The sequence below is a fragment of the Henckelia pumila genome, chromosome 1 (genome assembly GCF_033568475.1).
Source record: "Henckelia pumila isolate YLH828 chromosome 1, ASM3356847v2, whole genome shotgun sequence".
NCBI lineage: Eukaryota > Viridiplantae > Streptophyta > Magnoliopsida > Lamiales > Gesneriaceae > Henckelia > Henckelia pumila.
The window spans coordinates 176,425,030-176,440,700 of NC_133120.1; the positions used below are offsets into that span (position 1 = coordinate 176,425,030).

Below are 15,671 nucleotides of genomic sequence, written 5' to 3' on the forward strand. Positions count from 1 at the left end.
TTGTAGAGTAAATGGTATGAAGCCTAAGTGGTTTGCACGAGACGTTCCAACTCATTGAAATTCAACATATAAATTGTTATTATCCTCTTTTGAATATTAACATTATATTATGAATTTTTGGAGCCTATTGCGAAAATGATTTCTAATATCTCATTGATTTTGTTTAATATTCTAAGTCATTTACTTGATATTTATAATGAATATAACATCAAATATGGTGGACAAATTATTTCACATGAAACACAATCCACTGCAACTAGTAATATTATTTCTAAACTTACTAAAGCACAACTTTTATTAAGGAAACGGACAAAACGTCCACGAGGATCTTCAAGTTTCAGTCAGAAACTTGAGAATTATTTTACCACTACTTTTGATTTTAGTGATACAGATGAGGAAAACTTTGACATTTTGAGATGGTGGTCGCAAAAAACACAAATATATCCAATTTTTTCTGTAATGGCAAAATAAATTCTAGCTTGTCCGATTTCAACGGTTGCAGTGGAGCAAACATTTAGTATTGAAGGAAATACATTGGACGAGAGACGTTCTAGCTTAAGGATGAAAAATTTGGAAGCCCAATGTTTGCTCATTGATTGGTCAAAAGCCGCTACTCGAACACAACATATTCTAAGTGATGAAGAAGACCAAGATGATATCGAAGGAACATCCGAAACTACGACGAGAGAAAATGCGAGTGAAGTAGAATAAAATGTAATAGATTTGTAATATAAGATGTTGAAATTCTAATATATATTTATTTAATAAATGTAATAGATATTTATTATGGAGATATGAACTATTTGATTGAGTTTATTTAAAGAATATTTTTTATAAAAAAATTTTAAAAAAAAATTGAAGAGCATGCCCAGGCGGCGCGTCCACGCCGCCCAAGGACGCGACCGCGCGGCTGCTGCGTAGGAATGCGAAGCATTGGCGCGGCCGCGCAGGTGAGAGGCGCGGCCGAGCCACCCCTGCGCATTCAAAAAAAAAATTGGCGCTGCAATATTTTTTTTTAAATGACCCGGACCCTGAACCATCGGTTAACCGAACCCGAACTCGGATCTGAACCGCCAGTTCACCAACCTGGACCAGAACCGGCCATGGGCGGACTGGTTAAGGGTTGGTAAAATACCAAACCGAAACCGACGGTTTTAAACCGAACCCGAACCAAACCTGAACCGTGGTCAGGTCTAGTACTAGCTAGTTCATGTTACAAGTAACTTTATATAATTATTTATATATTCAAGTTATATTTCTTTCTTTAATCGATTAAATTATTTTCCTCATATATTCATAGTCATAGATTGAGATTATTTTGACCATCATTCCTTTTTTTAAAAAAAAACAAAAATGTATTCATTTCCTCAAACCTATCAAGTTATTGAGGTTTTATTCTAAAAAAAATAATAAAAATAAAAATCATTTTCTCAAAATTACAATTTATTCAATATTATTCTAAATTAATCCAAAGTTTTGCCATCTTATTCTGCTGACCTCATAAATATTTATGATGATGCTATACACATTTATACTTTAGTTTTTTTTTTTAATTTTTTATGTCTATGTTCACCTCTTTTTAAATACTAATTACAATTTAAAGTTTCGAGAACTAAACTTTGTGAGGAAAGAATGTGACACCCATAAACATGAAATTAACAGCTCATAAACTCAATATTATTTCAATAAAACTTAATCATTTATGTGCTGAAACACGAGAAATGCAATTGAAATTGAGCTAAGGGAAGGAAATAGTTATGGTGTAAGAAATGACAATTGGGCTTACCTAGGTATCTCTTGAGTCTGGATAACTTTTTGACCACTATAATGGACAATTTTGGGCTCCAATAAAACCGAGTATTGACTACGTTTTTAGATTGATTTTCAGCCTATAAATATCCCATAAAATGAAAGAAAATGAGATATACAAAAAACTCCAAAAACTCTCCAATACGAGCAATTTAAGGCTATCGACTTTGAGCCTTTTACCCAAATTCGAGCAGCAGCAAAATAGTATTATAGGACTTTATTCTGCCCAATCATCCACAAAATTTTGAAAAAAGAGTGGTCTAAGATCATCCCAAGAATGTCGAGTCACGATCAGGCCACGTTCTAGTCAATTGAAGCAAGTTTCATTCGACCTTCGTTATCGATACTCCTTGCACGTATTTAGACCTACAGTAGGTTGGTTGATATATATTTATAATTTTGATCACATGTGTAACCACCATGGGTAACTACGGAAGCAACAGCTAACGTGACAATCAATCATATATATATATATGTGTGTGTGTGTGTGTGTGTTTTTTTTTTTTTTAAACAGTACAGTCCTGGTCTATTTTCGAAAACTAGATCGCCAGTCATTTCACTTGATATGCTACTTTGAAATTCATTTGTTGTTCGTTATTAGATATAATATTCGGAAGTATGTTTGAATTATTTGAAATGCACTGCGATGATTCGAGTTAGAAATAGCAAAGTTAATTTTCGATGTTTGATTTGATTTGATTTGACCCTGATGCGGTGGGATATGATAACCGTTCATTTGGTTTCGCCCCTTAGAGGAATAATAAATAGGGGACTGATCAGTAAACCATGAAAAATGAGATGATTTTCAGTGCTATGTTTGCTTCTTCGTTCGTATTAGATTTAACATACGTATCTCTATTTGAAATTATGATTCTGTAGCGACCCGACCCGGATGCACTACCTAATCAGAGTTAAGAGCATAATTAAGCATGCATTAAATAAAATCGCTGCGGAGGACTTAAATACAAATAAATCGGCGGAATACAATCGGCTAAACAAACTCGATTATACAACCCAATCGAATCGAATTTAAATAAAACCTACAGCTAATCCTGTTGTCTTCAAGGTCACTGGCTACTCCAGGCTCCTGGTGCTCAATCCTGCACCTACACCTGCCCCGTCGAATAGGGTATCCAGATACACAGAAAATACTGGACGTGAGCTCTAAGCTCAATATGAAAGCACGGATAAACATACAAATATGATGCATGCAAATGACAGGGTATCCATATCTGGGATAACTGTATACGAACTGCTTAGACTGGCGCCTGGAATATAAGCTCGTCACATCGGGGTAGCTAACCACTGTGCGCAACCACTCATTCCCGAATCACGGACGCGGACCACGGAGTCCTTCAGGTATCAGTACCTAAGTGTACTCGATATCAAACGTCCTAACAGGGCTGACCAACCCTAACTGGCTCATCTCGAAAGATATACAGATGTACAGACACAAGATGATATGCACATGCCGCATAACAATAATAACATGCAAACACATAAATGCAACATATAAGCATGCATATTCGCTGACAATCTCAGTCAGTACTTACGTACCTTTCTAAGGCAGTCCTAGTAGTCCCACTCTAGGTTTCAAGCCTATCATCAAGTCTACAATGCAAATACCCATGCATCATTCAATAAGCTCTAAAAGCCTTAACTAAGCTATTGCATACTTCTAAATAATTTAAGGAGACCATAGCTATACCTGCGTCCGTCGTCAGCCCACTAATGGCGACTATCCTGCAACTAGGGGCACACCCTTGCTGCAGCTCCACAGCCTCGAGCACTGCTCCACTACACGAGCACTGCTCCGCTACTGTGTCAGACACTGTCTGACTATACTAAAATATGTTCCCTACTCCAACTCTAAAATAAGAGTACCCTAAGCTCTAAATAGAGCCTTGCAGGCGAAGGAGAGGAACTCGGAATTCCCACCAAATGAGGAGCTCGGACCTCATATTTATAGAGCATGTTCGATCAAACTCGGAATTCGCACCAAATGAGGAGCTCGGACCTCATATTTATAGAGCATGTTCGGATCGTCCGATCCTGACTTTGGATCGTGCGAACTGCTTCGGGCCATCTGATTGTCTCATCGGATTGTTCGATCTCCACCACGTGTCCAACCAATCGCATGCAACCATACACCTGTCCAATACACTGTTCGGGTCATCCGAACTGGCTCTTTGGATCGTCCGAACATCTCCCGGATGACGTCACCAATGACGTATTATTTTAGGACAGCTGGCCGCATGAGTTCGGATCGTCCGAAGTCTTCAGAGCCTCCGAAGCCTGGCTCCGTCCATGTTCGGATCGTCCGAACTCAAGTTCGGAGCGTCCGAACCTGCCGAACCATATCCACCATTTTTGAGTGTCCTGGATCCATTTCTGGACTCCGTTAATTCATCTGGAATTTCCTTAATGATGTTTTACTTAATCTCAACATGAATATACGGTTAATTACTCATTAATCATTAGTTTTGGATACGGGCCACTACATTCCCACCACCTTAAAAGGATTTCGTCCTCGAAATCTAGAGTAAATTCCGGGAATATAGTATAAACCATTCGTCCAATTCATTAATAGTTCCGGTTCAAAACATTGGGTCGAATAACCTTCGACAACCCCAATCCTTGCTAAAATTGTGTCACACTACTGACTATCGTTAGTTATCCATCGATAACCGCAACAACATGGCACCTTCGGTCCAAATTGCCGACTGTATCAGCCACACTGCCTACAAATCTTAGCGATGACACTCCTGCTAAGATCATAACTAGCCATCAGCTATTCTCTAGACATGCACGAACTCCATCGCTGCCCACGATAAAACCAGATACAACACATTGTATTTCACTGGTCTAACGGTAACATCGCATCCCTTGATGTTATCCCAAAGTTCTAAACAAATTGATCTAGATTCGACTCTCGGTCAAATCCTAGATATCCCTTTTTCAAGAACTCGTGTGGGTTACTTTTATCACGAAGGGTAAAATGTATCTTCCAAAATAGTACCTTATGTGAATAGAAATGGCAACTACCGGACACCAGCTCGCAGAGCAATCGCACCACTGCACACGACTCTAACCATCTGAAACCCTCAGACTGATTGCAATAAACCTTGATCCGAATCCCGCTATCGTAGATAGCATCTAATTTATCCCCTTAGTCATCCTATCATGGATAACCACCAAATCCTGACAATTCCTGGCGTCATAGTACGTACCTTCAGAACTTACTTTTCCCAATGAATGTTTCCCAAAGAGTACCAACTAAGTAAACAGATGACAAAATCTCTGCTTATTAACCCCAATTGCTACAAAATCCTTGTACGAAAGACTTCCAGGCATTCTCCGAAGTACGAAAGACTCCCAGAGTAACACTGGCATAGGGTCGCGCTCCATCATGTCTAGTCATGGTCATAGTCCACAACTCTCGGCATATACTCGACTTGGTATCCCGATGAAATCCCATCATCACGAAGTCTCAACCTATGAAGGTCAATCAGACTACTGTCCTAAGGAAACAACTTAGAACAAAAACTCAAAATTTCAAACAAGATCAAAATTCCCATGCCCCCAGATGAATCACCTCATCATTGGCACTAACCCAGTCGAACGACTAATTAGGTCAATCCTAGGAAAACACCTAGACTAACCCCATGTCTATCCATTACCGCTGGCTTACTCAAAATCCATGAGCTATCCTAGTTGATTTTCAATCAACTAATTCCAAGCCAAACTTTATAAAATTACTTGCAATCAATCACGAATTGCTGAATAAGTAACACATGTATCATTACTTCAAGTTTGTACAATTTTTTTTATTACAATCCCATGTAATATCATTACAGTATTCCGAAAATAAAACAACAAGTACATCCAATAACTTGATATGATACAACTAAATTCTGATGATATATTACAACTGAAATACTGTTTACAAATACATCAATACAGTATTTAAAATCATCAAACTTGTCTTCGCTCATTGAGCATAAAGCTTCCCATCGACACACGCATTGATACAAGCATACTCCCGTCCAAGTCTCTCTACATGTCCTCCCGTGAAGAACTCCGGAGAAATGACACATGATAGCTAACCAGCTATGCTCTGCATCAGTGCATGTCGGTCGACTTCTTTTGCTCGCGATCTACCATCAGTGTTCTTCTTGTATCCAAATCATGCTTTTGAACATGAAGTTTCCCGTATTCCTACCAAAAGCATCGATACAAGCATACCAGTGAAACCATGTTCTACACGAGTTTACAGACCTTACGCAAGAAACCTGTCATGCTTTAGGCACTCAAGGTATCTCCGGTGAAGGTCTATCTGACAATCTCTCCAGCTACGAGTGGATAATCTTCAAAGACTGGAACCACATGGATTACTAAACACCATTCGTTCCAAAAAGCCCTCAGAGGTATCTGACGTGATATACTTGATCTTCTCTTCCAGTCTTCTCTGGCTGGAATCCATATTTTCTTCGATCAACATTCCAATGCATCGAATGATAAACTGTCCACAGCAGTCAGTCTATCTATCGATATGCTACAACTGTATTCTCATCACTGCTGCATTCCTTATAGTAAAGACTTATGCCGCAAACCTCGGCAATGAAGAACCAAATCTTCTTTCGCTAGGCCTCAATCAATCCTACAAGGATAATCAAGAAGTCTTATTATCAATTTCCTAAGTCCCTTGCATGCAGCTCTGATACCATAAATATAGCGACCCGACCCGGATCCACTACCTAATCAGAGTTAAGAGCATAATTTAGCATGCATTAAATAAAATCGCTGCGGAAGACTTAAATACAAATAAATCGGCGGAATACAACCGGCTAAACAAACTCGATTATACAACCCAATCGAATCGAATTTAAATAAAACTTACAGCTAATCCTGCTGTCTTCAAGGTCACTGGCTACTCTAGGCTCCTGGTGCTCAATCCTGCACCTACACCTTTCCCGTCGAATAGGGTATACAGAAACACAGAAAATACTGGACGTGAGCTCTAAGCTCAATACGAAAGCACGGATAAACATACAAATATGATGCATGCAAATGACAGGGTATCCATATCTGGGATAACTGTATACGAATTGCTCAGACTGGCGCCTGGAATATAAGCTCGTCACATCGGGGAAGCTAACCACTGTGCGCGACCACTCATTCCCGAATCACGAACGCGGACCACGGAGTCCTTCAGGTATCAGTACCTAAGGGTACTCGATATCAAACGTCCTAACAGTGCTGAGCAACTCTAACTGACTCATCTCAAAAGATATACAGATGTACAGGCACAAGATGATATGCACATGCCGCATAACAATAATAACATGCAAACACATAAATGCAACATATAAGCATGCATATCCGCTGGCAATCTCAGTCAGTACTTACGTACCTTTCTGAGGCAGTCCTAGTAGTCCCACTCTAGGTTCCAAGCCTATCATCAAGTCTACAATGCAAATACCCATGCATCATTCAATAAGCTCTAAAAGCCTTAACTAAGCTATTGCATACTTTTAAATAATTTAAGGAGACCATAGCTATACCTGTGTCCATCGGCAGCCCACTGATGGCGACTATCCTGCAACTAAGGGCACACCCCTGCTGCAGCTCCACAGCCTCGAGCACTGCTCCGCTACACGAGCCCTGCTCCACTACTATGTCAGACACTGTCTGACTATACTAAAATATGTTCCCTACTCCAACTCTAAAATAAGAGTACCCAAAGCCCTAAATAGAGCCTTGCAGGCGAAGGAGAGGAACTCGGAATTCGCACCAAATGAGGAGCTCGGACCTCATATTTATAGAGCATGTTCGGATCGTCCGATCCTGACTTCGGATCGTCCGAACTGCTTCTGGCCGTCCGATCGTCTCATTGGATCGTCCGATCTCTGCCACGCGTCCAACCAATCGCATGCAACCATACACCTGTCCAATACACTGTTCGGGTCGTCCGAACTGGCTCTTTGGATCATCCGAACATCTCCCGGATGATGTCACCAATGACGTATTATTTTGGGACAGCTGGCCGCATGAGTTCGGATCGTCCGAACCCACTTCGGACCGTCCGAAGTCTTCAGAGCCTCCGAAGCCTGGCTCCGTCCATGTTCGGATCGTCCGAACTCAAGTTCGGAGCGTCCGAACCTGCCGAACCATATCCACCATTTTTTAGTGTCCTGGATCCATTTCTGGACTCCGTTAATTCATCTGGAATTTCCTTAATTATGTTTTACTTAATCTCAACATGAATATACGATTAATTACTCATTAATCATTAGTTTTGGATACGGGCCACTACAGATTCTATATACAAATATATCTTTGATATTTGTGACGTACGATCAACTCCACTTGCTGAGTATTTTTCCAAAAACCCACCCCCTTACTTCCCTTCTTAGATAAGAATGAAGAAAAACTTGAAAATGAAGAGAATACATGATGCGGGCTGATGAAAAAGGAAAAATTTAAAAATGCTGCTAATATTTAAGCTTCGGTCACCTTATGATGATAATTAAGTTTTAGCTTCCAATGATGTATTTAGTTTATGATTTGCATTTTGGGATGCAAGAACAAATTTGATCATGAAATAATCTATTGGTTTTTGGTTAAAATTTTTATTTAGGAGGTTTGTTGTTTCAATGTTATATTGTTAAACAACGCCGATGTCAACTAGCCCAGTTTCGGACGTGACACCAGCCATTCTTAGGATGGACCGAACTCTTCGGATGACCCTAACTTACTTATCGTACATTAAATGCGATCGGACACTTCTAATACGTTATCATATAAAATAATTTGTGTTAACGAAATAGTTAATTAATCATTTAATATTCTACCAAGAAAGGCAGAAAGCTATTGGCCTATTGTGAATTTGTGATCTTTGGAAAGGAAAAAAAACGAGCAATAGAAGCAAAGCCATCACGACATGAAGAAGAAAAGTATAAAGAACCTATTTGCAAAGGTGAAAGAGATCTAAATTCTAATATTCAATGGTGTCCTTTTTCACCTTTTAATATTCCCCTTTATTCTTATCATTCCACACACTTTTTACGTTGTTAATATTCTTCTCAATCCCCCAAATTAATTTTCATGGTCGGTTCTACGTGACACATTCTGATTGGTTGGTTCGGAATCCAAATCGTGTTTTTCAAAAATAACCCCACATTTTTAAAAAAAATATCGGGTGGATATTCCAGAAAAGTAAGTTTTAATATAAATTTATCAGTCTAATTAAATACAATTTAAATATATATATATATATATATATATATATGAATTTCCCCTTTGACATTTGTATAGAAATTCTTAATCAACCTACAAATTAGTTGATTCCATTACTCCATCCATGGGTTTCTTTTAACTCCTATATAACACACACCAACAATCTATTATCAACACCCCTTTCTCAAAAAAAAAATGGCTAGATATTATAACACTACTTCTTACTATGATTACCTCCAATACCTCTCTTTACCAATCCACTTCTTCTTCTTTCTTGCCACACTCTTCCTCTTCTTGACCTTAACTTGGTACATAAACTATGAATCAAGATTTGATAGCATGATGGATCATGTCAAGTTTCTCTTGATGGCTTTCCCCGTGCTTCTGCTGCTTGTTGTTTATTGGTTATCGAGCGATGTTGGAGAACGAGCCCCGTTGGTTTGGTCGTTGCCGGAGAAAAATTCTCTACATAAGGTTGGAGGGTCTCCCTTTGGAGTGGCCATTGTTCTCATGTTCTTGATGTTTATGATATCTCATCATGCTTCTTTGAAGGAAAGGTGGTTTCCATTGTTTAGTAGGAGATAAGCTGCATGGATGATGTATTAAATCAAGAATCCTTTGTAGAAGTATGTAATTAAAACTTCTGTTATTTGTTTGTGTTGTTTGATATATATATATATATATATATGAAGTATATGATGGTGGCTAGTTATCTACGCTGAGTTCATAATAATTAAGCCCAAGAAAAGAATTCTTGATTCATTAACTTTTGCCTTTATTTCAACCTTATTTAGGTACAAAACATAATTTCTTCACAAGATGTTTAGGGAGCTGAAATGGGCTGTATGGCAGTGGTATTTGTAACAAAAAAAAAAAAAAAAAAAAAAACGAGATTTAGAAAGATTTAATTGGTAAGGGAAATTTTGTTTTTGGAGAAATGGGTTTTGAGGCCCATTAATACTCGAAAATTAGTCGAGCATCACTCGTACGATAAAATTGAAAATTGAATTGAGAATTGGAATCTACGTTTCGAGTAGATGATTTTGGTATACTAATTTGCTCAAAACCGATTTCGGGTGAATGCGAAATTAATTATTTAAGATTGGTGTTCCCAAATTGGATTTCTAGTCGCCAAACTCCAACCGGTTGGCTGAGGCATTAACCCTAATTTGACTCCATATTTGGTTCCACTTAAATCAACGCACGGTTTTCTGCATCGACCGCCGAGGATTCTTATCAAATTCAAACAAATTTCAAATCGGTATATTAGATCTAATGGCAGTGCCATGGCGACGAGTAAGTAGTAGTACTCGTAGACGAGCATACATATGTGTGCATGATTGATACTTCATTTATATCGATTTATGCTGGGAAGGGATTAATCCGAAGTTTATTTGATCTTTGGACGAAAATAAACTGCGAGATTGGTGTGTTTTCTAAGCTGACCAATGTATACTGTTTTGTCGCTAGCTATTGGTGGTTCCGAGAACTTTTGGTTTTTATTGTTTTGGTGGCATTGCACTTTATCTGCGGTTCTTGTTTGGTGGGCAGCATTTTTGAGGCCGAATTGGCTGATGTCATTCCGGTGGTAAAGACCTCCATTGCTGGCACTAGAATAATCGGACGGTTATGTGCTGGTGTTCTGTACAATTAATTTGCAGTGCTCCATGTAAATATGATTTTGGGTTCCGGATGAATACCTAGTGAGTTTAGTTGCTGCTTTTACTCCAGGGGTAGTTAGTCTTGGGGTTCAAGCAGGGAAGTTTATAGGGCCTATTGCCAAGCTGTGTGGTGGAAGAGGGGGCGGCCGGCCTAATTTTGCCCTATAAATTTCTAACATAAAAACTAATATTTTTGTTTATCAAAAAATAGTATTTTTTATATTAAATAAACATACTTTAAATGTAATACTTTTAAAATAAAACTAATAATTTGGACAAAAAAATATTAATTTTGATATAAAAACTAATTTAATAATATGACCAAAAACTAATTTTTATATGTCAAATAAGAATAAATTACAAACTAATATTTTTGCAATAAAAACTATTACTTTTAGTATAAAAACAAATACTTTTGATAAAAAATTAATATTTTTTTTATTTCAATTAAATATAAGACGGAATTAATACTTTTGACATACAAACTTATATTTTCAGCTCAAAAACTAATACTTTTCTATCCAAAGATTTATTATTTTTTTATGTCAAATAAGCATACGCTAAAAGTAATACGTTGGACATAAAACTAATATTTTTAGGCATAGTTTGGTACATAGGATAAGATAAGTATAAGATATATAATATAAGGATAAATTAAGGATAATTAAAATGGTAGGATACTATGTTGAATGTTTGGTTTGATTTTAATAAGAGTGATTAAATTTATATATTCAATTTTAATGACAAAATTAACCCTACCGTAATGTGGAGAAGAATGAGGCGTGTTTAGAGTTTAGCTGTTTTTATATGTGGAGGGTAATCATGTTTTTTGTAGTATTTTTTTAGTTGCATTAAATTTATCACACCAAATTAAAGGGATACATAGTCCCCTTGTCAAAGCATTTATCAAGGGCACATTGACTTATCATGGGCTTTTTAAAAATGAACCAAGCATGAGATGAAGGATGATAATTTATGTAGTAACCCAGAGTCCGTTTTAAGATAATAATATATTAAACATGATTAAGGGTTACTAATTAAACTTATCAGAGGCATAATCGGAATTAAAAAAAATATTTTATCAACAAGAGCACAAGTCAAGATCAAGAACACATGACATGAGAATGAGCTAGGGTTTGATGGATTTGACCATGGGCTCGGGTCGGTCATGATTTTGGCTAGGGCTCGGTCATGTGTAAGTATTTGGCTCGGGTATGGAGCTTGGATGGAGCTCGGGTCTTTCTTTGGAGACTCAGGTCGGTCATGATGGGAACCAAAGGAGGGTTCAGCCTAGGGGTGTCAATTCGGGTGGGTTGGGTGGGTTCGGGTCGGGTTGACGAAAATAATTCTAAAATTTTCCTCAACTCGAACCCGAACCGAACCTGAATCAACCCGAAAATGCCCAACCCGAACCCGAACCCGGCTAACCTGACTAACCCGATCAACCTGAACAACCCAATTTTATTTTTTTATTTTTTAACAAAATAATTAAATAAAAATTCAAAACACACAATAATAATAATAATATTTAATTTAATCACATAATAACAAAATCTAAGCTTATATATAATTTAAATTTGAACTTTTAGTTGTAGAAAATTTAAAGTATACCTATTAAAAATATATATATATTTTAAAAACTAAAAATTGTACAAAATAAACATTAAATGACGAAAATCTATTATATCAATACATAATAATATTTTTTTCAAACATACAACGTATAAAAATGTAGTAAATCTATATTAATTTTATATTAAAATAATAATAATTAAAAGTTTCGGGTTATTTCGGGTCAACCCGGGTTGACCCGAACCCGACTAATTTTTTCGGGTTAGCTTTCGGGTCAACCCGATTTGACCCAAACCCAAAAACCCCCAACCCTAACCTGACATTTTTCGGGTTGAGTCGTGTCGGGTTGGCGGGTTGGATTGAGTTTTGACACCCATAGTTCGGATATGAGGGGCTCATCCAAGGAAGGACATTGCTCGGGTCGGGACTTGGGTGCTCAAGAAAATAGTGGAGGGCTTGGACTTAAGGTCTCGGCCAAGAGAGTGTGTAGCTAGGTCTAGGAGTTCAAGAAAGTGTTATGCAAGGTCAAGGCAGTGTTCGGTCATGGGAAGAGTACATTGTGTTCAGGTCGGGAATGAACACGTGTCTTAACCAAAATCAGTGCATGTATAAGCCCGAGCTATTAGGCGAGGTGTCAAGCATTCAAGTGATGTGATGCTTAGTGTCCTTCCAGATGTCAAGGTCTCGTGCATTTCAGTGACACCTGTCCTAGTTCAAACCCTATAAATAGGAGCTGGGGGTTTAGTTATTTACGCATCACTTTCATCTTACTTCTTATTTGTAAGGACCAAGATTATTTAATTTAATCCAGGATTATTTAATGTAATTCGAGATAATTTACTTTTAATCCGAGTATATTTAATTTGGGAATATTTAGAGTTTTGATTTAAATTCTAATATTCTTAAATTATTTAGGATTAAAATTGAATTACAATAAGGGTCGGGGACCAAATTGCAAATATTGAAGACTTGAGGGACTAAACGGCAATTATGCTTGAAGTTATCGGATTTTAATTGATGTCTCAGCATGTAAACGTGTACTTTCCTTAGCAAATTCAGAATTTCTAAACAGAGAAGTCGAGACCCTCTCTTTTCATTTGATTTTTGATTTTCAAATCGCCGTATCTTTTGATCCGATCGTCCGTTTTCGATTTCAAAAGGTGTTATGGAATCCTTACGACGAGGGCTTCGATCTAGTGTAAGTTTTTACTTCTTTTGGCATGGTTTGAAGTTCAAAAGTTGGTAGATATCAGATATTGATGATATGTATATGTTCTTCGACGTTTATGTATTCCGATATCGAAACCGGGTTGAAGAATTCATGTTGCTTGTACTTAATCCTGATTTTCAGCTTGTGTTCGATAGTTATAGCTGCTGTTATATGATTTTATGAGTGGTTATCGTGCTATTTGAATTTTTACGGCTGATATGAATTGTATTCGAAGTCGGAAATGGGTTCAATATTTCGTCGGTTACCGAGTTTCAATCGCTACGCCATCGATTAGAGTTTTGAGACTGTTTTGATAGCCTATGTCTGAGCTGAGATGTTTGTTTAGATGTTATTGATGTTATATCATTTTTATTCCTCAGTTTCAGTTGAGTTTTGAAGGCTAACGACTCCAGACTCTGAGTTGAACCGAAGAAGAAGAAGTTGAGGTTTGAAATGAAAGTGATTGATGATCTATGGATGGTTTTGATTCGATTTTGATATGATGGAATTGAAAGAAGTTTGATATGTGTCTTTGATATTATATTTCAGATTGGAAGTGTTCAGAACCAAGATATAAGAAGGTATAATGACGACATCGCGAGTCAGGGATTTGAAACTCGAGAATGACGTTTCTTTAGTTGCCCGCCAAAATCTCATACTTGTTTATCTTTTGATTTGATTTTGATGTTGTCAATCCATCTCAGGTAGTGGATCTTTGAGTTTGAGTTGATATGATTACGATATGATATTATATTGAATTGATTCAATGCCAAGATCTGAGGCGATCTTATTTTCTGGTCAAGAATGACTACGATAGATGGATATTCATGTCAAGATCGTTTACGAATCTTGATGGAAAACGACGTTATATGAATCAATTCTTAATCGATATATGCATTATTTACTCTATTGTTGAGTCGTTTATAAATAGAGTTGATATAATTTCTTTAACGCTTTATATATGTCGATTATACTGGGAATGATTTCTCACCGGAGTTTATCCGGCTGTTGCTTTGTTTTGTATGTGTGCATGGCAACAGAGGGGGCAGGAGCTGGTCAAAGACAACATTGACAGCTTGGGAAAGAGTTTAGCACGTGAGGACTCGGGTTTAGCTGAAATGATGTACCTTAGATAGCATCAAACTTTTTATGGAACTTAAGACTTGTAGTACACATTGTGATACTTTGTGTAGCTTGTGGTGAATGTCATGTTAATGTTCCGTTTGATGTAAGAAAATCATGGATTTATGTTCAATAATTGATACTATTGGTATATGAATGTTTCCAGATTGTATAATATGTTTAGAATCCATGTATGGTGATGAAATATGCCAAGTTCCAAGTTTTGACAGCAAGATTTTTTTCTGCAGATTGTCTGGGCAGAGTGGCCGCTCGATCGGTAGGATTTCACCGATCGAGCGAGGTCTGTTTTGATTGAACAGAAACTTTATTTTTCTTTCTCGCTCGATCGGTAAGATTTGACCGATCGAGCGAGGCCAAATTATGCTCAGACCCGAGAAGTTGATTTGTTAGCTCGCTCGATCGGCGGAGTTTGCCCGATCGAGCGAGGTGCAATATTTTAAATTTTTTTTATTTATTTGGTTTGAGCATTCTTTTAAATACATGACTAATTGTTTATTAATCGTTAATTGCCCTAAGATGAGATTAGCAACCCGAGGTCCCCACAACAGGTGGTATCAGAGCTTAAGTTTCTCGGACTGAGAATAGATGAGCGGGGTAGATCGAGTTTTCTATTCTAATTTATTTATGTCTATATTCTTGAAGCATGTTTATTATCTGAACTGATTTACATCTTTAAGAATTGCATGCTATCTATTATCTGATGTGATTGAAAGCATGTTAGACTGCAATTGAATCAGAACTCGATCTCTTGGGAAGACATTGTGTGCTTATCAGAGGAGGGACTGAAACAAAATTGTGTTATGATGTGATGATGAATTGTACACTAATCTGTTTGATTAGCAGATATGCCTCCCCGACCAGCACCGACTACTAGACAAACTTTGGCAATGAATCAGCCAGATCAGACTAATGCTGCACAGATACCAGTGACAACACCTGAACATGGACAAAGTTGTACTCCTGCTGATGTGTTTGGTGATGCTAATCCGATGGAAAAACTGTTGAAACGATTCCAGTCATTCAAACCACCAACGTTG

The 15,671-nt window shown here is 37.5% G+C and overlaps 1 protein-coding gene across 1 annotated transcript; it reads left to right on the forward strand.

Moving 5' to 3' along the window:
* Window positions 1–9,152: 9,152 nt before the first annotated feature.
* LOC140876325 (uncharacterized) lies at window positions 9,153–9,690 on the forward strand. The gene has a single exon (XM_073280264.1). The coding sequence runs from the start codon at window positions 9,244–9,246 to the stop codon at window positions 9,631–9,633; it is 390 nt and encodes a 129-aa protein (XP_073136365.1). The 5' UTR covers window positions 9,153–9,243; the 3' UTR covers window positions 9,634–9,690.
* Window positions 9,691–15,671: the final 5,981 nt, after the last annotated feature.